This window comes from Rattus rattus, chromosome 14, assembly GCF_011064425.1.
Source record: "Rattus rattus isolate New Zealand chromosome 14, Rrattus_CSIRO_v1, whole genome shotgun sequence".
Taxonomy (NCBI): Eukaryota; Metazoa; Chordata; class Mammalia; order Rodentia; family Muridae; genus Rattus; species Rattus rattus.
Window position 1 is genome coordinate 36,034,166 of NC_046167.1, and position 24,687 is coordinate 36,058,852.

Below are 24,687 nucleotides of genomic sequence, written 5' to 3' on the forward strand. Positions count from 1 at the left end.
GCCCTTCTTTCCCACCTCCATAGTTGGACATAGCCTTTTCACCTCATCAGGAACTTCCTTCCTGTGCCTGGTTCCAGGCCTTGTACTTCACGCAAAGTGATTTCTGATTGAGCAAGCAGCTGTGCTGGCACAGAGCACACGGGACACGGGGCCACAGAACGAGTGGCCATTCCCACATCTCAACGAAAGTGGCCAGTTTCTTGTACCTACGGCCAAGAAACTCTAACTCATATAGGAGGATACTTCAAACAGAAATCATACTTCAGAAAATAATTTCTATGGAAAATTAAAAGCAGAGGACTGTCAATGAGAAATGAGGGAGGCCTGAGTACTTTGAGCAGAGTTTGTGAACCCATTTTTATAAAAAGGTAGCAGAGTGTGACTTTAGTGAATTATCTTCATGTATAAAATGGATATGACTCTGTTCATAAGCATAGATAAAGCCATTGTATTGTGTTGCAGAACAATAAAACCTAACTGGCATGATCTTAAATACTTTTCAGATCCTGTGGTAAGGCATCGTGACCAACACAACTTGTAGAATAAAGCATTTACTGGGGGCTTACAGTTTCAAAGAATGGGGAGCATGGCAGTAGGCAGGCAGTCATGGCTCTGAGCAATAGGTAAGAGCTTACATCTTGATCTATAAGCATGAAGCAGAGAGATCCAGCTGATAATAGTCTTTTGAAATCTCAAAGCCCACTCCCAGGAACAGACCTGCTCCAAAAAGGCCCCACCCATAATCTTTCCCCAACAGTTTCCCCAACTGGGAACAAGCTTTCAAGCACATGAGTCTATAGGGGCCATTCCCATTCAAACCACACAGGCACCATCATAATGAAAGCTGCCATCGCACTGAGTTACTGTCTAGCCTTCCCTGTGCTCCTATTCTGTGGTAACATCTGATTTGATGCTGCCAACAGAGAGATAAAACTCGACTCTAACCTTTGACATTTGGAAAACTTAAACATTTAGAATGTTCATAAATGTAGTAATTCTGATACTTGTCCACTATTTTATACTCAGTCCCTTGAAGTCACCAAAATCAATTCTACTAATCCTAACAATAAGTTTGTCAGTCCATTTTCAGAGGCACAAAGGAACCACTTTAAACTTTAGGAAACCTATACTCCCCCGGTTAACTAAATTTTCATTTGATGATTCATGAATCTACAAATATTATTACATACCTGCTTTTCCATTCAACTTTAATTTATTTTTCAGAAATACAAAGCATACTAAAATTGTACTAAGTCCCTAGTATTTGGAACCTAGCATATAAAATAAGGCAACTGAATAAGTGAAAAACGCTTTTAAATGGTAATTTATTTTTTTTATTTCTTTAGCTTTGAGATACCCTAGCACTACTGAAACTTGCTATGTAGCCTAAGGAAGGCTTGAGCTCATAGCACTCTACCTCAACCTCCAGAGTGCTAGTATTCCAGGAATGAGCTAACAGGGTGGTTGATTGGACAATTTTACATGTCACATTAATGTGTTTTTTAAGTATTGCATACATTTTTAACTCTGATTTTCCCCACATTATATAAGATTTCCCAAATTTAAAATTTGGAGAGGACAAATACTTCAAGTATAAGGAGAAGGAGGCAGTCCATCTCTGAATAGAACAAACAAGAACACTTGCAAACTTCACAGTCTTCTTTGATTATTTCTCTAATGTATAGAGCACAATTCTCTAATGTATAGAGCACATTGCTCCAAGTGTTTACAAAAGTCCTGAGAAGTTGCACATATACATTTCATAATTAAATTCCAAAGAAAGATTTTACTGTGAATAAAGAAGACAACTTTTTTCTTTCTAGAGTACATTTATCAATAGTAACCAGAGTATAATTAAATATTTATGATGATAGAATTACAATTAGATTCTACTTTTGGTGGGTAAAAGTAAAGTCTTTGAAGGTGATATGGGATGATATCTGACAAATAATATCATTTTTCTTCATTGATAAATAGCATAATGACTAAAAAATGCCATAACTAAAAACAAAAATGTTTGCATTCCAAAACAATTACTTTACAATGAAAATTATTAGATTTCATAAATAAAAGTCACTAAATTTCACTTGTCATGATTAAATGAGACTACAAGTTTCAATTAGCTATGCAAATATGAAAGAACTTATATTCACTCATGAGACCACCAGTTGAGCAACTGTATAATAGTGGGTAGAATTTTAAAACCTAAAAATAAAACAAAACCTAAAACTAGACAATATTACAAAATTAATGTTCCAGAAGTTTACTTTTGCTTTGGCAACTTTGTTCCTGGTAAGATATTCATGGAATAACAAAAATGTTGATGAATAAACTCTCTAGGAAAATATACCCTAAGTTGATAGAGTCTGCAAGTCCTACACATCTCACGACAATACATAAAGTGATAATTGAAGACATAAGGTGAGCAAAGCAGCACAGTTCTTCACAGGCAGATGTGCACATGACTCCTGTTCCCAGGAGTCAGCAGGCATGACTCTCTGATGTTTGGGGTTCCTTCCTGATTACTCACACAAGACACACCATACCCACTTAATATCAAACACATACTCCCCATTATTTTTATTATAAAAACACCTTATTGTCTTCATATGAAAATAAAACACAAAAGAATTCCTAAATGTATTTGATGTTATCCAGTAAGAACTGTAGTTTCTAAATTAATGCATTCACATTTGCTTTTAAGTGAACATTTATATTAAATAAAGACACTGGTGTTAAAGAGACTGATTTTCCAACAACATTTTTCCCCTTTAGAAAGGTATGTGTTATTTTCAATAATTTATTTAAATTTAAAAACTTCTACTGTATATGGATAAGTAACAAGATATTTAGAAAGAAATATGTATCTTTATCTTTATAAAAAGATATTATATAATTTTGCAAATGTTAGAAACTGTCAGGATACCTGTGTCATGATAAAATCTTTAGAGAAAAATATGAAGTTTCCTTATATATTGAAATTTTACACGACTCTGAGATACCATAAATTGTTTCTATCTGCTCGAGTAAGTAAAGTAATGAAGTAAAAATAGTGTGGAGAGCATCTATTTGAAGACTATTTTGGAAGAACATTCTCAGGTGCCCCTTCCTGCTCAGCACACATCCTAACCAGGCCATTTTATTCTTTGTAAATAGCACAGTTAACCCAACACATAAAGGCCTGAACTTCATAGAAATAAATATGACTTGCTTTACTATGATCAGGGTGGATAGAAACTATGAAACTTTACCATATTTCTTTCTATCAATGGTGATCTCTGAGGCCTGGACCCTGGCTATATTTCTCTTTTTCAGGAAAAAAAGTATCCATGACTCTGAAATTTTATGTATCTTAAGTACATTTGATTTTGCAGAATTGTAAGTATGACTATTGACAGGTAGTTGGTTCTAAATTGTGATTCTTCTATGTTAGATACAAACAATTTTAATCAAATAGTAAAATATTGTATTATGTGATGAAGGCCTAAGATTAATGCTTATTGTTCCTGTATGTAAGTCAATAAGGATTTAAAAAAAAAAGGTGACAGCAGATGCTGGTGAGGATGTGGAAAAAGAGGAACACTTCTCCATTGCTGGTTGGACTGCAAGCTGGTACAACTACTTTGGAAATCAATCTGGTGGTTCTTAGAAAATAGGAAATAGTACAAACTGAAGACTCAGCTATACCATTCATGGGCATATACCAAAAAGATGCCCCAACATATAACAAGGACACATGCTCCACTATGTTCATAGCAGCCTTATTTATAATAGCCAGAAGCTGGAAAGAACCCAGATGTCACTCAACAGAAGAATAGATACCAAAAATGAGGTTCCCAGGACCAATCACAGAGAACATTAGCCAAAATACCCAACAAAGGTGAGATAGAGACCATATCTAGTCGATAGGCATGGCCCCAGTTGAGGGATGGCGTCACCCATCCACCTTAAAATTAATAATCCAGAATACAACCTGTCAAAAAGAAATGAAGGGACAAAGAGTGGAGTAGAGACTGAAGGAAAGGCCATCCAGAGACTCCCCCACCTGAGGATCCATCCCATCTGCAGACACCAAACCCAGACACTATTGCTGATGCCAAGAAGAGCTTACTGACAGGAGCCCTGTATAGCTGTCTCCCCTGAGAGGCTCTGCCAGAGCCTGACCAATACAGATGCAGATGCATGCAGTCAAATATCAGACTGAGCATGGAGACCCCAATGGAGGATTTAGGGCAAGGATTGAAGGAGATGAAGGAGTTTATAACCCCATAGGAAAAACAACAATACCAACCAACCTTATCCCCCAAAGCTCCCAGAGACTAACCCACCAACCAAAGAGTGCACATGAAGGTACCCATGACTCCAGGGGGATATGTAGCAGAGGATGGCCTTATTTGGCATCAATGGGAAGGGAAACCGTTGGTCCAGTGGAGGCTCCAGGACCCAGCATAGGGGAATGCTAGGGCACTGAGGCAGAAGTAGATGGGCCAGGTGGTGGAGCACCCTCATAAAGGCAGGGAGAGGCAGGAGAGGATAGGGGGTTTGTGGAAGGGCAACTGGGCAGGGGGATCACATTTGAAATGTAGATAGAAACAATTGACAGAGGTAACTGCTGTGTGTTTCCATTGTTCTGTTCGGATGGCACTGCTTTTGGCCAATTTGAAATGAAAGAACCAACAAGCTCATTATCTTTGAAAAGATATTCATAAAACAAAACCTCCTTTATCTTTTACTCATTGTCACCGAAAATAAATAAATGACACAAAAAAGAAATGTAAATAAATAAAATATCCAAGTTTTTAAAAAGCAGCTAGAAAATTCAAAAGTACAAACCTGGGCTTCGGAAAACACATCCTTCAGACTGTTGATTGGGCCATATGGGATCCCACTTCCTTCAAAGAGACAAAGCCACTTGGCAGTCACTTCTTCTGCAAACCTAGGTTCAGACAAACAGATGTTTTAAGATCTAAAGAAGGTGACACATGCTCTTCTCTTCTGTGGCATCTTTCAAAGTAACTAATGATAATTAAAAATATGCTTCCTTGGTTTTCTTCACTGTGAGAGTTTAGAGAAAAGCATCCATGGAATGTGACTTGAGTGGTCCTGCTGTGGACAGAGCAGACACCCAGGCTAGCAGAGTGTTTTTTTCTAGCTCTAGTCTAATCTTTGACAAAGCAACCCTGGAAAGGAAACATTTGGGGAACATGAACTGAATTCTAAGTGCTTTTGAGTGATCTACATATATGATCATCATAATTGTAATGTGAGCATGAAATTTTGCACTAGATAACCCCTCAAACCTAAAAACAAACGAATGTGTTAAAAGTAAGCTACTGTGGAGGGAGATAAAAACTAAAGTTACAGTCATTGGTCTTGACTACTTGCACTGTGCACTGTGATGTAAAAATTTGAAAACCAAACATGTACAGATACCTGTATATGTATTCAATACCCAACTTCTACATACAAAGCATTATTTCTTACCAATAAGCACAATGGTGCTTCTTTTCTCTTGAATTGTAACAAATAATAGATTTTTTTTCCTAACTGGGTGCCCCACATCTGTGGTACCAGCACTTGGAAAATGGAAACAGGAGGATCAGTTTAAGGTTACTATATGCTACATAACAAGTTTGAGGAGCCTGAACTACAAGAAATATACATTCTAATTTCAGCTCCATAATTTTCACTTAGAAGTATTTCAAGTCTCTTTCCCTTGAAAACACTATAACATAAAGCGAAATATCTTGCTTCTGGTTGGTTCTTGACAAGTGTATTTTCTTTACAATGATTTCTACAATCATCTCCTGGCCAAGATGTCCAGATAGATAGATAGATAGATAGATAGATAGATAGATAGATAGATAGATAGATAGATAGATAGATGGATGGATGGATGGATGGATGGATGGATGGATGGATGGATGGATGGATGGATGGATGGATGGATGGATGGATGGATGGATAGATGGATAGATGGATAGATGGACAGACAGACAGAGATGTATATCCTCAAAATGATACAAGTTGAAATAATCAAAAAATACTTTATACCTGGGACCTGTTTCATAGAGTATCAGTTATTTATATTTTCCTAAGATATGTGTTACAATAGTTGGTCTGGAAAATTTTTAAGATGATTTTAGCTGAAATGAGCAGTGAAAGGGAGATAGAACCTGTAGAAACCACCTTCAGTAGATAGGTAGTGGCCCCAGTTGAGGGATGGGGCCACTCACCCATATCAAAGTTTTTAACCCAGAAATCTTTCTGTTCAAAGGAAAGATAGGGACAAAGGGTGGAGCAGAGACTGAAGGAAGGGCCATCTGGGGACTGCCCCACCTGGTGATCCATCCTGTCTGCAGACACCATACTCCAACACTGTTGCTGTTGCCAAGAGGTGCTTACTGACAGGAATCTGGCGTGGCTGTTCCCTGGAAGGTACTGCTAGCACCTGACCAATGTAGATGTGGATGCTTGGAGCCAACCATCAGACTGAGTTCAGGGACTCCAGTGGGGGAGCTGGCAGAAGGACTGGAGGAGCAGAGGGGGACTGCAACCCCATAGTAAAACAATGTCAGCTGGCCAGCCACTCAGTGCACCCAGGGACTAGACCACCAACCAAGGAGTGTACAGGGAGGGATCCATGGCTCCAGATACATAGATAGCAGAGGATGGCCTTGTCTGACATCAATAGGAGGAGAAGCTCTCGGTCCTGTGGAGGTTGATGTCTCAGCTTAGGGGGAATGCTGGAGCGGTAGGGCAGGAGTGATTGGGTGAGGGAGCACTCTCATAGAGGGAAAGGGGAGGAGGAAGAGGGGTCATGGGATATGGGAGTCTATGGAGGGGTAACTGGGAAGGGGGATATCATTTGAGATGTACAAAACAGGAATGATTAATTTAAAAAAGTTTTTTTCAAGCAGTTTATCACCAGTGGATCACGAAAATGATGCAAAAGATCTACTCAGAAAATGTGTGTTGATAGCCCAAGGGGTGATGCTAGGTACAGAAAAGTTGGGGAATATGGGAAGTTTTAATACTTATATAAGCTTTTAATCAGGAGGGTTTACTTCATATTTTAGGCAAAGTGGGGCTCTATTCCATGTCATGGAAGACTGCGTATCACTCTGGATAGGAGAATGGAAACATAGGCAATATCGGGGACCAAAGCTGTGTGAGAATGGGTGGGTCTTAGTGTCCAGATGCCACAAAATTAATCAGGAGAGATGGAAGTGCTGCATTCCATCTATCCCAGAAGACTGGACGCCATCATCTTCCCTAAAAAGCTGCCTTGATCGAAGACTGATGTCAAACTTCTTCTTTATGCATAAAAGTTTTGCAGTCAAAGCACATGTTTCCATTAACCACAAAACCCTCAAAAAATAAGTAAGTAAAAATAGAAAAAGTGCTGATCTAAAATACTCAGAGCAAAAGAATCCTGAAGAGAAGAAAGAGGGAAGTAGAAAGTCCAGCTACCAAGCTCAGCTCTGCCAGGACTTATGTGGAGCCTCACTAATACTGCAAACTTATCTGAAAATTCATGTGTCTCAAATATTGGATTCTTGAATTGTGTTAAAACCAGGAAGTAGTATTCTGAATCAGGGAATACCATATATTTTATAGATAGGTTATCTTTTCTAGTCTACCACTACCTAGGAGTAGCCATGAAATCTGATGTAGTCACTAACGACCTATCCTACAGTCTCCAACTGTCTATAGCCATCACGCATCAAACTAAGTGTTCTTTTCAGAGTCCTCTCATGATGTTAACTTCTCGTGATACTTGTTGTTCTGTCATTACTAATCTTTGGTTAGTTCTTTTTCTTGTATAATTTTGCTAATCCAAGTGTTCCTTGCTGTCACTTACTCAGATGTATTACTTAGAGAAATGGTCTCCAAAGGCCTATGTGCTGAAACTTCGTTTGTAGCCTGTGTCACTTACTGGGGGCAGTGAAGCGTTAAATGGGTATGTCCACTCGGAGGGAGAGCATTAGTACCCCAGATCTGTTCTGTCCACTCGGAGGGAGAGCATTAGTATCCCAGATCTGTTCTGCCTCTCTCTGGTTCCCAGCATCCATGAACTAAACTTGTTTCTCCACCACACCTCAACTACGGTATATTGTCTTGCTGCTGTCCTAAATGTGACATGACCAATCAGCCATGCACCAAAAGGTCTGAAATTTTGAAATAAGATACAAAAATCTTTTGGACATTTTAACATAGATACACTGAGTTGGCCAACAAGTTCATGTGGGTGAGTTTGATATCTCTTCAGGAAACATCAGACTCTCATTTTGAGCCTTAACCTTTCTCATACCCATTTCCATTTCTAGTTCCTACAGAATTTCCCAACACAGAAGCACTGTCATCCTAATAAGAATTTCCAGTTGCCATCCTCTTGCTAAAGCGCACCATTTAGATCTGGCCCTTCTTCCTTCTGCTCGCTTGCTGCAGCGTGTATAATTGTTCTGGGGAAGCATCCTCCCAGGAGAACTCTTTATTTGTACATTACCATTGTATCACAGCCCTGGTCTTTGTGGCTTCACACAGGACAGTGGAACATTTGGTTTAAAACCTATTGCCTAAGGGCTGGAGAGACAGCTCTTAGCTTAAGAGTGTTTACTGCTCTTTCAGAGGACCCAGGGTGGACAATTCATAGCCTCCTGTAACTCAAGTGCCAGAAAATCCCACAGCCTGTTCCAGCCTCCTCCAATGCCTGCACTCATGTACATAAAATCACATGTGCATATATGCACAAGCACAAGCACAATATACATATACATAATTAAAAGTAAAACAAAGTTTAAAAACTCATATTGCCTCTGCTACTCTCTTAATCCATTCAGGAGACTATCAACATATTAATGGACAAAGAAAATATGATAAATATCTCATATAAAACTCACATGTATTTATATTTTTTCATAAATCTCATATATATATGTTTTATTCTATTATATAAATAAAATCATACTATTTGCATGCAAATGGATGCTATTGGAGTCCATCATACTAAGCAAAAAAAGCTAAATTGAAAGAGAGAAATATTGCCATTTTTTCTCATATGGAGATCCACACTATCTTAAATCTTCTTTCTCTTTCTAATACATCAGTAAAATTACATCAAATTTCTTTAACTCTGGTCTTCCCAAGGTCTACACAGAAAAGTTACACATTCCTGATTGGCTACCATATCCTCAAAACTATTCTGGAACTTTGCGGTCTCTCAGAGACTGAACTACTAACCAAAGAGCATACATATGCTGGACCTAGACCTCCCCCACATATGTAGCAAACGTGCAGCTTGGCTTTATTTGTTCCCCCAACAACAGGAACCAGGGCTGTCCCTGACTCTGCTGCCTGCCTGTGGGTCCTGGTCCTCCAAGGGGCTCCCTTGTCTGGCCGCAGTAGGAAAGAGTGTGTCTAGTCCGGAAGTGACTTGATATGCCAGAGTGAGTTGGTATGGGGAAGGGGGTTTCCCCTCATCAGAGGAGATGAGGAAGGAGGGGGAAGGTGCAATATGAGGTGAGAAGTGGGAGGAAGGGCTGCAATCAGGATGTAAATGAATAAATTATTAATGGAGTAAAAAGAATAACTGGTTTGAGATACTCTGAAATTTTAAGTGACAATTGAAATGATCAAATGTAGAGATGAAATACAGAATGCATGTATCCTATTAATAAGAATGTTTAACAATCAATATGTAAGAGAACATAAATAAACTCCTGTGAATTAAAAATATAATACATATATAGTTGGCAAACAAATCCAGGATTTTTGCATGCTCAGTAAAAATGGAGAGACAGAAGAATGGAAGAAAATGGAAAGATGTAAAGAAGCTAAAAAAGAAAAAGTAAGTGTTTGAACACTTAAATATTGTACAACAACATCAAAAAGTCTACTCTACATCCAAAGGCCATGCATTAGCCATCACTTGTCCCCTGCTTGGCTCCTAGCAGCCCAGCTCAGTGAGTGGCATGGTCCTAAGCTCCAATCTCAGAGGCTTGATGAGACAGCTGGAGACCAGCACCTCAACACTGCATTCATGTTTGTATACCTGGCACCACACAAAATACTCAGCCTCTAACATTTCTAGTCCTCAGAACAGCATGAAGAGTATTATAGTCCTCACAGTTGAGGAAACTAGGGTATAGAAAGTTCAGCTAGAGCATGATTTGGAACACTAGTATCAAAGCTCTGAGCTTGTGGGTTTTAAACGGTTTTTGCTTGGAATTTTTGAGTGTTTGATTTTTGGTTTTCTGACTTCAATTTGTAGGGTGAAATTTAGTGATAACCCAAACTCTAGCATATGGCTCCACCCTTAAGCCAATAACAATGAAGCTACTATATAGCCTTAAGGTTTCAAAGGAAAATGGAGCCCCTCTGTACAGAACTGAACTGGAGGTGTTCTAAATTGCCTGGACCTTGCTACTCCTGTCTTTTTTTCCAGATGGCTGATTATGAACCCTGGAGCTGTGGAATATCATGTCTCTGTAGCAACAAACCTAAAATGATTCATTTGCTTGCATTTTGAAGATTAAAACATGGACGCTTTACTAGGATTCAAATTCAAGTTGGCAATCTAGGTCAGGGTTCATCTTGCAGCACAGTGCTGCCACATCTGGAAGATAACAGCAATCACCAATCACTAACATTTCCTGTGACAAGACTGATTTTTAACCCTAACATCATCCAGGTCTGAGTTCCAGAGTTAGCTATTTATCCTCTCTGCATTCCAACTTGTCCATGTTTTAAGAAAAGTATAATAGTTATACATTACTTATGATAGGACATGATAAGTTGCCAATATTTGTTTGGCATCAATTCTATTTCTAATAAAAATATTCATATCAAATACTCCCATGATTGCAGATCGCTATTGGAATGCTAGTGAGCTCTACAGTAGTTTAATCTGTTACTACTTATCTCTCAGGATTTTATGGTCACAAAACTTTAAGTTTCTAGGACTTCTAAAATATATTTTTAAGTTTATTTTTGTTGTTATCATTTGTTTGTGCCTTTTCTATAAGGCATCTTTGTACTGAGGTCTCTAGGGATTTAGTGATGATTGGATTCAGGAATTGCACTTGGTCCTCATTATGCTTGGAGCTCCACTGTAGGGAAGGATGACGCAGAGAGTCAAGCTGAGCGGGAAACAATAAATCAGGCTTTTACCAGGCCAACAACTGGGACACTTAGAAACTATTTAAAGAGGTACCAAGAAACACTGTTCATGGATAGGCTAAAGAAGTTAAAGGTTTCTCTTTCATCAAGAGCTGAGTTTAAGAACAAAGCCTCAGCTCTTAATGGCAATGAGAGTATGCATGCTGGCCTTAGTCACAGTTGGATGAAGCTTGCGTATCTCTACCCAGAACCTTATAAGTGATCAGCGTGTGGGGAGCTTATGTTGAACTATAGCTAGATGAGATCCAAGCACCTCTACCCACAGAAACGTTGTATCTTCCCTTATTGCCTGACAGGATTTTTAAGGTACTCAAAGAGAATCTTTCCATTTTTATTTCAGAGTGTTCCTAATAAAGGGCAAAGTTTCTGTGAACCCATAAGTGCATCGGCCCTGCTATACATGCAAAACTATTTCCTTGAAACAGTTGTGCACCATTTCTGCCTCTTAGACTCTTTCTGCCTTCTCTTCTGCATAGATCCCTGAGCCTAAAAGGAAAGGGTTTGATAAGGACACCCAGTTTAGTGTTGAGTTTTCCAAAATCTCTCATTCTCTGTACACTGTCCAATTGTGGGTCTCCGTGCTAATTGCCATCCGCAGCAAGAGGAAGCTTCTCTGATGAGGGCTGAGTGATAGAAATATGTTATTGGGAGTTAGATAATGCTATAAGATCTACACAAGTTAAAGTCAGACAAACATTCCAGCATAAAAGAGTAATGGTGGCACAAATCACCAAGCCTAGCCAAGAAACTGTTTACAGTTGGTATTTGTTGAGAGGGGAAAATCAGTTTTCTTCAATGGAGTGAATACTTGGCCAACAAAAATCTTACTTTACACCTCTGCCCATTTTATTTTGTTTTGTTTTAATTTTAGTTTTAGTTTTGGAGTTGCTGTTGTTGTTGTTGTTGTTGTTACTGTTGTTTGAAAAGGGGAATGGACATGAAGTTTGATAAGGAGGATTAGTGTTATATCTAGGAGTATTTGAAGGAGAAGAGAATATGATCAAAGTATACTATGTGAAAATGCCTTAAATATTTTTGAAAAAAGTAGAATCTGTGGCACAAATATAAAATTATAAACCTCTTGTTTTTTAACATTGTCATCATCGTTGTAGTAGTAGTAGTAGTAGTAGTAGTAGTAGTAGTAGTAGTAATAGTAGTAGTAGTAGTAAGTGTATATGGAGTTCTGAAGAAGTTCACTCTTACTTCTTACATCCTTTGAGAATCACAGTACCTCAGCTCTGCTCCCTACAAGGACCTTATGAGCAACTCATAAGGTCCCTAGCAACTCATGAGGTAGACCTAGCTGTGTTGTCATTCCTCTTGTGCCCAGTTGTCCACACTGTAGCCAACTTTCAGTTCACGACTGAATCCCACACCCTGTGCCTAGCTCAAATCAAGTAAACTCCCTGAACCACTGGTTTCCTGCACGCTGCCTTCAATATCAATATGCAGCACTAGTTGTACATTGTCTACACAATTCTGGCTGCTTGGTCTTGCTGCACTTTGCTTCAGGCTCCAGCCTTGGCTTTTATCCTAAAACCTCTAAAGCAGCCCTGCTGGATCAGCCCTCCTGACACTCACTACTCAAATATCCAGGCCTACCCTTGAGGGCGCAACATATGCTGAGGTGTAGTCTAGTAAGTTTGCTGAACTCTAGCTTACGTGCACCCTCTGAGTGTCCAGCCTTATCTCATCTATGTGGTTCATGCCTTATAATTCCCTAAAACCACATCTGCCCTCAGCATCCCCAAAGCTCAAGCCTCACTCATTGTGACTGTATATTCTGTTCTTTGCCAAGGCAGCCTAGAAATTCATATAGGAAACACAGCACCAACTAAAGAAGTCTACATGCCTAGGTCACATAAAAAAAAACACACTATGAAAAGCCAAGACAGTATACTTCCCACAAAGTCCACCACTCATTATAAATGTTCTCCAATGAGAATTACTTAGATTAATCCCAAGACACAAAAAAATTAAAAGAAAAAACATAAATTCATCAAGGAATTCAAGCACTTTAAAGAAGATACAAATAACTTAATATACTTAAATGAACTTAGAATAAATACCTGGGCAATACCTAAGAAAACAAATCATAAAGCTGAATACGATGACAAAGATAATGTAGAATTATAAAATCGAATTCAGTATATATGATATTGAACAGAACCCAAGCTGAAATGAAAATGAAAATGAAAACCTCAGTATCAACATCTTAAAAGTCAGCTGTAGTGGGTGGGGGGCTTGCCAGGAGAATAAATCAAGCAGAAGATAAAATGGCAGGACTCAAAAAAGAAATAGAGGTTTTATACCACACAAAAATCAGTGGTTATAAAAAATTAAAAATACACACAGGAAATGAATGTTCAGGAACTATGGGATATCATAAAAACACCAGTCTTCAAATTATAGGTACACATAAAGGAGAAGGATCCCAGGACAATGGCCTAAATCCTATCAACAGCAAACTCATAGAAAACTAAGGAAAGGTATCCATGCAAATACAGGAAACTCGGGAACCCCAAACCAGAAAAGAATGCCCCCATGTCATGTTACAGTTAAAACAGTAAATATACAGAAAAAGAAAGGGTATTGAAAGTTGTAAGGAAACACACACACACACAACACGCACACACACACACACACACACACACACACACACACAGCATATAAAGGAAAACCCATTAGAATAACAGCTGGTTTCTCACAGGGAATTTAAAAGCCTGAAGAGCATGAAGTAATGTTCCTATAGTTCTAAAAGATCACAGGTGCCAACTTAGATTAGTGTACCCAGCAAAAGCATCCACCACAGATGACAGAGAAGGAAAAACTGTGCATAGTACGAACAGGCTAAAAGAAATATGTACGTCCAAAGAGGCCCTGCAGAAGTAACATTTCAGACGGAAGAGAAGAATAAGTATAGACATGAGACTGCAGAAAGAAAACAAGTGATAATACAAGAACTAAAACACAAAATACACCAGGAACACAAACGGCAAACAGAAAAAATAACAAAATGACTATTATCAACATACACTTTCAATAATACAGTCAAACAATGACACAGGCTAACTTAATGGATTAAGAATCAAAACCTACATTTTTGTTGTCTACAAAAAACTCAGCTTTAAATATACTCAACCTTAAAGTGAAAAAAATGAAAAAAAAGGCCTTCAAACAAGTAAGAACTTAAAGCAAACATACTATCCCAACATTAAAATAAATAGACTTTAAACCAAAACTAATGAAACTAGAGTTAAAAAAATTTTCATTCTAATTAAGAGAATGATTAATCAAAAGACATTACAATCTTAAGCACATACACACCAAACTTTGTGATACTCTATTTCTTAAAAAAGCAAACTTCTAGATTTTTTTCCTTCCATCTTTCAAACTTCTAGACTTAAAGACATAGATTAACACCAAATACATTAAGAGTAAGTGATTTCAATTCGGCACATTTTCCAATAGACAGGTCATCTGGACAAAAATTAAATAAGAACCATCAAGATTAAATTATGTCATAGACCAAATGGACCTGATATATATCTACAGAATATACCACCCAAATTTCAGGAGAAAAAAAAATGTACATTTTACTCAGAAGCCCATGGAAGCTTCTCTAAAATAGACCACATCCTTAACACACACACACACACACACACACACACACACACACACACACACACACACACACACACACACACACACACAATTAACAAATGTAATAAAATTTAAAATCAAGAGCAAACAAAGTTCTACTAAGTACACAAACTCATGAAGATTGAACAACTTATCCCTGAATGACAAATGGGTGGAAGAAGAAATCAAGACAGAAATTAAAAAGAAAAAAAAAGCCTTGGAACTAAATAAAAATGAAGACACAAGAAAGCAGAGCATCCAGACACATGAAAAGCATTCCTATGAAGGAAATTTATAGCTTTAAGTGCCTACATTAAAAAATCAAAAACAGCACAAATAAATGACTTAATGATGTAACTCAAGAATTTGGAAAAACAAGAATGAAACAAACCTAAATCTAGCAGATGGCAAGAAATAATAAAAGTCAGCACAAAAATTTAATGAAATAGAAACAAAGATGATATTGACAATTAAAGAATCTAATAAGCCTATTGTTGGAGGGGGAAAAAAACCCAAGATCCTCAGACTCTTGACCCATCTACTGAGAAAATAGATTTAATAGATTCAAAGGAGCAGGGAAACATTTCAATAAACACCAAAGAAAATTAGAATGTTATAGTGAAATACGTTAAAAAGCCTGCACTCCATTATGTTGAAATTTTTAAATTCATGGCCAAGTATCGAGATTCACCCAAACCATCAAAGGTAAACCAGAGAAAGATCAACAACCAACAACCTAAACATACCAATAAAAATGGAATGAAACAGTAATAAAAAAAAATCCCCCAAACACAGCCCATGACCAGAGGGATTCATGCCAGAATTCTACAAGACACTGAAAGAACTCTAGCCAATACATTCAGAGGGAGAGGGACAGAGGGAGAAACTGGGGGGGGGGGAGATCGCAAGAGAGAGATCAAAACTGCTTCTTTGAAGCCAGTGTTACTTTTATACTGAAACAAAGTAAAGACAACAGAAAAAAAGACCAATATCCTATGAACATAGATATAAAAATATTCAGTAAAATATCTGAAATCCAAATACAGAAATATATAAAGGAAATCATCCACCATGATCAAATTGGCTTTATCCCAGTGATGTAAGAATAGTTCAACATATGTAGGGCAATCAATATAATAAATAAGATAAGTAAATGTAAAGAGAAAAATCACCTGATCATCTCAGTAGATTCAGAAAAGACCTTTGACAAAATCTAACATGTCTGTGCAATACAAGTCCTGGAAACAAGAAAACTGAAGAGAACCTACCTCAGCATAATAAAAGCTGTGAGAAAAATATTAATAATAAAAGTGTAAGAAACCCACACAAAGCATCATCCTAAATCCATTTAGAACCACAGAAGACTCCATATAGCCATATAGCCTGAGTGGAAGAAAATAAAATGATGAAGGTGTTACTGCCTCAGATTTCTAGATACAACAGAAAGTTATGTTATAAGAACAGTGTGGTACTGTCAGAAAAATAAAAAGGCCAGCAGAATGAAACAGAAGACCCAAACACTTCAACATGTAGCTACAACCATTTGATATTTGACAAATATGTCAACAACCCATTTGCTGGAGAAAAGATAACATAGTCAACAAATGGTGCTGGAAAGTGGCATTCTATATGTAGAAAAACAAAATTAATATCAGTCATTTGCATGAACATTAATTCCAGATGGGTTAAAAAAGACAGAAAACATATCGGTGTAGAAAAGGGCTTCCGAATAAGATGGCTAGGAAATGAAACAATCCTAATACCCTTCAGTTAATGAATGGATAATGAAAACATGTTGAATATACACACTGTAATAGTACTCGGCTGTATAGAAAAACTAAAATCATGACATTTTCAGGTAAAGGAATAAAATAGAGAAGGCCATATTGAGTGAATGAACCCAGACCCAGAATGAAAAATACACATCTCATTTATCTGTAGTTCCTAACTACAAATCTTCAGATATGAGGATATAACCTGAAGAAATCATAAGAACCAGGAGAGTAAAATGTAATCACACGGTTATGGGAGCACTAAACATGGAAATACCAGGCTAGAAGAGATTTGAAAGTATAAACAGGAAAACGGAGGGCTTTAACTGGAGAGGTGAGATCGAAGTCAATGCACAAGGAGAAGGAGGGAGAAATAAATAACAGTAAGGATGACTGAGAAGTCATAAGGGATCATATAAACTTATATTTACCTACAACTAACTATAATACATATATGTACAAATGTATATAGCTGAAATGAAGTCATGCCATAACGAAAATTCTAGTATCGGGTATGAGAAATCCCCCTTTGAATTATCGCCAAGGGAGTCCAAGAGGCTCTTAAATAATACAGGCATTCCTGGTGTCCCTTGACTGCCTCCTAGAAATTGAAGGTAAGGCCCTGTATAATTCAGACATAGGACTTAAGTGAATCAAGGTAGACTTGGCCCCAAAATCTTCTCCTTGGGAACTATCTTTATAATACCAGACGTTGCTTTGCAAAGTGCCAAAGGAGGATATGTAATTAAAGCTCAACCAAGTTGTGATGCCTATGAACCACAATGCTCAGCATGGCAAGATATCCCTAAAGGTGAAATAGTGATACATATATCTTGATGATAACCAACATGTTTATTTGGATGTAAGACACACTTAAGTCTTTCTATTGATGCTGTAATATTTATATTTTATTTATGTCTCACAATTTATACAACAGTATTTATATTATATCTGTGTACCTTTATGATAAAATATTTTGACTGTATGTCATTATATTATTCTATTCATATTATATTTTTTATATCACATTTGTGTATCTCTCTTTAAATCACATCAGTTTATCTGTCTATTAATAATAGAGTATTTATATTACATCTGTTTACCTCTGTATTCATGCTGGAGTTTTATATTATATTTGTGCATCTTTATAATCATACAATAGTATTTATATTTCATCTGTGCATCTTTTCATTTTACTGAATTTATAATAAACATAATTTTGTTGAATTACTAAATAACCTAAGTAATATATTTTGTATTTGTACATTTTATACAACAACTTCTTTTCCTATTTTTGATGTTAATTTGTCTATCCAACCATGTCATACATGGATATGTCCACATTTATTTTATCCAGTAAACATATTCTTATTTAAGTGTACTACAGTAATTTTTTGGTTTGGTGCTGTGGTTTGAACATGATGTACTCGAAGTTTCTGGTATCTGAATACTTGGCCTCAGACACTGGGCAGGAAGCTAGACCACTTGGCACTTCCCTGCTGGCTTTTGATCTTGTTCCCTCACTGTGTCCCATTACTCCATTTGGAGCAGTAAAGTATAATATGTTAAAAGTATGTTATTTGCTTCTTTATTTTATGGGAGTTTACAATTAATAGACTGCTTAGAGTCTCAGAAGACCCTTGAGTCTCTGTACTTTAAGCAGGGCTGTGACTGTGAATGACTATGTGGCATCTCAAAGTTGGACTAAATGCATTTTGCATTATGAGATGACCACAGGACTATGGGGTCCAGAAAGCAGAAAGTTGTGGTTTAACAGCATAGTCTCAGGCCTTTGAATACTCAATCCCCATTGGTGGCACTGTTTGGAGAGGTTTAGGAGATAAGGTCGTACTGGAGACAGTATACCCCTGGAGGCAGGCTTTGAGAGTTTAAAGACTCACACCATTCCCAGTTTTTCCTCTCTGCTTCGTGATTACAGTTCATGGTGTGAACCATTGCCCACCATGCTTGTTGCTTGCTGCCAAGCTTCCCAACCACAAAACACTTTTATTTTTCTGGAACCATAACCCACAAAAGCTCTTTGTCCTATAAGTTGCTTTGGTCATAATGTTTTACCACAACAATATAAAATGAACCAATATAATTGGCATGTCTGGGAGATGAAGTCTCACAAGCCTAGGCTACCAGGAACTTAACAATCATCCTACCTCATCCTCTCAAATCACAGGTATGCACTACTGTACTTTACTAGTACCATTCATTTTCCTTCTGCCAATGATACCTTCTCTCCAGTGTTTCCAATATACATACTGTTTCTGTGTATATTATCCACTCGTTTGTAACATGTCTTTACTTCCCTAGGAAACATAGAGAGAGGTAGAAGTGCCAAGTTGCAGACACATTTTACCATGCTATCTAAGAGATTCGACACTCGCTGGTACTTCTACCACAACCCATATTCTTACCTCTGTTGCTACCAGAGTTCAAGTTCTGTCAGTCTAATGTATATGGAGTAATATATTATGGCTATATAAGCTGCATTTCAAACAGAAAGAGAAATCACTATTGTATCTTAAAAGCCACAAAATGTTGGATATTATAGTTTCTTTTTCTTTGCATATTATTAGCTTACCAGAACTACTGAATAGTCAAAGAAAAGATCCCTTGCCAAATATATGCTTTCCCATTTTCCAATTTACTTCTACACTACAACTTGCTTTTTTCCTCTTATGTAACTTTTCATATAGAAAAAATTCACATTACATGTGGTATTGTGATGTTGAGAAATACAGAGATATGAGTTTGGATGGTAATGTGTGTGCATGCATGGTATGCCTGTGTGTGTGTGTGTGTGTGTGTGTGTGTGTGTGTGTGTGTGTGTTTCTTTGTATAGAAAGAACAGGGGAGGACATTAATATCTTTTTCACTTGCCATTTCAATTTGTTACTGAGTATGAAGCTCAGTTTCTTTTTTTATCATTTCATTCATTTATATTTCAAATGATACCCTGCCTCACTGCTCAAGCATCCCTCTATGCTGGGGCATCAAGCCTCCACAGGACCAAGGGCCTCCCCTCCCACTGATGACAGATAAGGCCATCCTCTGCTACATAAGTATCTGGAGCCTGCTTGTATACTTTTTGGTTGGTGCGTTAGTCCCTGGGAGCTCAGGGTAGTCCAGTTAGTTGATATTGTTCTTTCAACGGGGCTGCAATCCTCTTCATCTCCTTCCGTTCTTCCCCTAGCTCTTCCACTAGGGTCCCTGGGCTCAGTCCAATGGTTGACTGTGAGTATCTCGTCTGTATTGGCCAGGTGCTGGTAGAACCTCTCTGGGAACAGCCATACCAGGCTCCTATCAGCAAGTGCTTCTTAGCATCAGCAGTCCTGTCATGGTTTGGTATCTGCAGATGGGAATGATCCCTAGGTGGAGTCATCTCTAGATGGCCTTTTTTCAGTCTCTGCTCTGTTTTTTGTTCTTGTCTTTCCTTTGGACAGGAACATTTCTAGGCTAACAATTTTGAGATGGGTGGCTTGCCCCATCCCTCAACTAGAGGCCATGCCTATGTACTGGAGGTGTTCTCTACAAATTTTATCTCCCCTTTGTTAGGTATTTCTGCGAAATTCACTGCCTTGGGGTCCTGCGAGCCTCTCCCTTCCCTGGCATCTGGGACTTTCTAGAGGCTACCCCAGATCCCCATCCCCTACTGCTATATATTTCTATTCAATTTCCTGGCCTTCTGTACTTCTCCCCTGTCCTGTCCCATACTTGATCCTGCCCCTCCCCCCATTTTTCCTTCCCCTTCCTCTCTTCCTCCAAGGTCCCTCATGTGATTATTTTGTTCCCCCTTCCTTATAGGATTGAAACACCTACACTTTGGTCCTCCTCCTTCTAAAGCTCCATATGGTTTGTGTTGAATTGTGAATATTCTGAGCTTTTGGGCTAATATCCACTTATCAGTGAGTATATACCATGCCTATATTTTTGTGTTTGGGTTACCTCACTCAGGATGATAGTTCCTAGTTCCATCCATTTACCTGTGTATTTTATGAAGTCATTGTTTTTAATAGCTAAGTAGTACTCCATAGTGTAAGTGTACCATATTTTCTGTATTTATTCCTCTGTTGAAGGACATCTGGGCTGTTTCCAGCTTCTGGCTAATAAGGCTGATAATGTGACATTGTTGTTTGAGCATCTTTTGCCCAGTAGTGGTATAACTGAGTCTTCAGGTAAAACTATTTCCAATTTTCTAAGGAACCACCAGATTGATTTCCAAAGTGGTTGCACCATCTTGCAGTCCTGCCAGCAACAGAGAAGTGTTCCTCTTTTTCCAAATCTTTGCCAGCATCTGCTGTCAATTGCATTTTTGATCTTAGTCACTCTGATTGGTGTGAAGTATGGAATCTCAGGGTCATTTTGATTTGCATTTCCTTGATGTCTAAGGATATTAAACATTTTTAAGTGCTTCTCAGCCATTCAAGATTCCTCAGTTGAAAATTCTTTGTACTGCATTTTTTCTTTTATTGGATATTTTTTTATTTACATTTCAAATGTTATTCCCTTTCCCAGTTTCCCCACTAGAAAATCCTTACGGGATTATGTGGTTCTATAGAATCTAATTCTTGAGTTCTTTGTATATTTTGGATATTAGCCCTCTATCAAATGTAGGGTTGGTAAAGATCTTTTCCCAAACTGTAGATTGCCATTTTGTCCTATTGACAGTGTCCTTTACCTTACGGAAGCATTTCAACTTTATGAGGTCCCAATTGTCAATTGTTGATCTTACAGCAAGTCTCTGAAGAAAAAAATTAAAGAAGACCTCAGAAATAGAGAGATCTTCCATTTGCTCATGAATGGGCAAGATTAACATAGTAAAAATGGCCATATTACCAAAAGCAATCTACAAACTCAATGCAATCCCCATCAAAATTCCAACTGAATTCTTCACAGAAATAGAAAGATCAATTCTCAAGTTTATCTGGAATAACGAAAAACCCAGGATAGTGAAAACCATTCTTAACAATAAAAGAACTTCTGGGGGAATCACGATCCCTGACCTCAAGCTGTACTACAGAGCAGTAGTGATGATTTTAAAAAAAAAAGACGAACAAAAAACAAACAAACAAAAGACAAGCAACAACAACAAAAACCTCATGGTATTATTGGTTTAAAGATAGGCAGGTAGATCAATAAAATAGAATTGATGGCACAAAAATAAAGCCAGAACCCTATGGTCACTTGATCTTTGACAAAGAAACCAAACCATAGAGTGGAAGAAAGATCAATTCTCAACAATTTCAACAATTAGTGTTGGCCCAACTGGCAATAGGCATGTAGAAGAATGCAAATTGGTCCATTCTTACCTCTTTGTTCAAAGAGGTAAGTCTAAGTGGATCAAGCTCTCTGGTTCAAATCAGTTGCGCTAACTAGTGACCTCCCAGGACCTACCTTATCCCAACCCCTGATGGTATGGTTATAGGCTCATTTGGCCATGCCTGGTTTTTACATATGTATCAGAGATTTGTCCCTGATGCTTGTGCAGCAATCATTCATCCAGTGAGCATCTCCTGCTAAAACTTTTACTTTTAATTATTATTCTTGTGTTGAAGAATTCTAGCTTTTATACTGCAATCAGAAGTAGCAGTACCTAGTTCATACAACTGTTATGAGAAATTAAATGGGCATACTGTAGGCATTTAGAATAGTATGAAGTTCTAGCTATGTGTTCTGTTAGTATTAGACATATACAACTAAGCTAACATTATGGGGAGAAAATTATTGGCAGGGAAGTGGCAGTTATTGGAATGGGAATTTTAGAAGGATAATGTTGATAGAGGGCTGCATTCCTACAGGAAATGATCTTTAGATAAATCTGAATAAACCCAAACCAAACCAGTGAGGCTCTACAAGATCCAGGCCAGAGTCTCCAGTCAGTAACTATAAACAGGCTTGTGACACTTCTATAACCCACAGAGAAACAGCTGGAATTTGTTGGTCGGTATTCTACCATAAACAGAATCTCTGGTTTAATGTTTCCTGCAATTTCTTCAGACCTTATTTCCTCTTGGGGATTTTTCCCTCCCTATTACAATGAATTATGTTAAAGTTATCTTCTTTTCCCTCAACATTCACTAGCTCTCCCCATTATCTGCATGGTAATTTGCAGGCCACACAAAAAAGGAACATATATCCAGGGAATTCAGTCAAAGGCTGCTTTCCCAGTGTCACTCAGAACGGCCCATGCAATTTTCTCTTAAACACACGGAGACAAGAGCTTGAGTAGCCAACATGTCTTATGACTCAATTAGTTGTCAGTATATGAACAATTCTGATTCACAAGTATTATTCGTTATGCTGCTGTAGAGATGTTTTAACTGCAATATAGATTACTGTCTATCAGTGGCCTGTCTAGCAGTGCTGTATCTGCTTATGAACTCCAACAGCATTGTGCAAATCTGATAGCAAAAATTTGTTCACATTGTCTTGGTTCTGTGACCTAACAAGTTGCCTATCCATGCTAGAAAATGACACACCCTTATATAGAGCTACTAAAAAAGCAGTATAAAATTATTGGAGAAAAGTTATTTAGTTATATAGAACTAAAAGAAACTACAGCTGTTATGAGGAAATAATTTTGATGATGAATATTCTTTTGCATTTTTGAGTAAACATATTTTAAAAATTAAAAACAGTTTACAATATTTTGTAAACACTTAACCTTAGCAATCCTATACATATATTTTTTAAAAGTTATATACCGATGCACTCATTGATAAGCGGCTATTAGCCCAAATGCTTGAATTGCCCTAGATGCACAGAACACATGAAACTCAAGACAGATGATCAAAATGCGAATGCTTCACTCCTTCTTTAGAAGAGGAACAAGAATACCCTTGGCAGGGAATAGGGAGGCAAAGATTAAAACAGAGGCAGAAGGAACACCCTTTCAGGACCTGTCCCACATGTGGCCCAAACATATACAGCCACCCAATTAGACAAGATGGATGAAGCAAAGAAGTGCAGGCCAACAGGAACCGGATGTAGATCTCTCCTGAGAGACACAGCAAGAATACAGCAAATACAGAGGTGAATGCCAGCAGCAACCACTGAACTGAGAACGGGACCCCGTTGAAGGAATCAGAGAAAGAACTGGAAGAGCTTGAAGGGCTCGAGACCCCATATGAACAACAATGCCAACCAACCAGAGCTTCCAGGGACTAAGCCACTACCTAAAGACTATACATGGACTGACCCTGGACTCTGACCTCATAGGTAGCAATGAATGGCCTAGTAAGAGCACCAGTGGAAGGGGAAGCCCTTGGTCCTGCCAAGACTGAACCCAGAGTGAACGTAATTGTTGTGGGGAGGGCGGTGATGGGGGGAGGATGGGGAGGGGAACACCCATACAGAAGGGGAGGGGGAGGGGCTAGGGGGATGTTTGCCCGGAAACCGGGAAAGGGAATAACATTCAAAATGTAAATAAGAAATACTCAAGTTAGTAAAAAAAAAAAGTTATATACCGAATCATTTGAATTGCTTCAAGAACATCCACTGGAGAGGATATAAAGAGGAATTAAAAAATACTAAAGACCTTTTGAAAATGTTACATGGAAATCTACTACTGTAGTCTTCCCAACACATACACACATTTTATTTTTTAAAAAGAAAATGAAGCTACCCCATAGGAGAGAAACAATGCTTCTCCTAGACACTAGAGACTAAGAAATAAAAATCCAGTTAGAAATGGTTAGAGGTGCTTCGTTTTGTTTTGTTTTGTTTCGTTTAGAGTGCTGACCAGCAAGGTTCCATAGGCTTGCAAGAGACAGGCTATTGTTAATGTTCTTGGTTGTCCCCTAGAATTTGATAGTAAGGCCCTATAACTAATCAGACCACATATTTGAATTGTATAACATGAAGAAATTGAACTGATACTGAAAAGGTTGTTCATCTTTACTGAATAGCTATCATACTGATAGAAAATGCTATGCAATCTGCTGGAAAAGAAAAATAATCATCAACTACACTCATCTGTGAGCCCAGTAAGCTATAACAATAAATGGTCTAGGAACCATGCCTTTGTGTATAATAGTTATATGAATGTCATCTAGTAACCAACCACTTTCTTATTGGGTTT

At 37.9% G+C, this 24,687-nt stretch overlaps 1 protein-coding gene across 1 annotated transcript in view; it reads right to left on the bottom strand.

The window, feature by feature from the left end:
• Window positions 1–24,687, bottom strand: part of Sugct (succinyl-CoA:glutarate-CoA transferase) — a 792,221-nt gene that overhangs the window by 404,053 nt on the left and 363,481 nt on the right. The window contains exon 12 of the mRNA XM_032884226.1: window positions 4,834–4,936. Coding sequence (XP_032740117.1) covers window positions 4,834–4,936 — 103 coding nt within the window. The remainder of the gene's footprint in view (window positions 1–4,833; window positions 4,937–24,687) is intronic.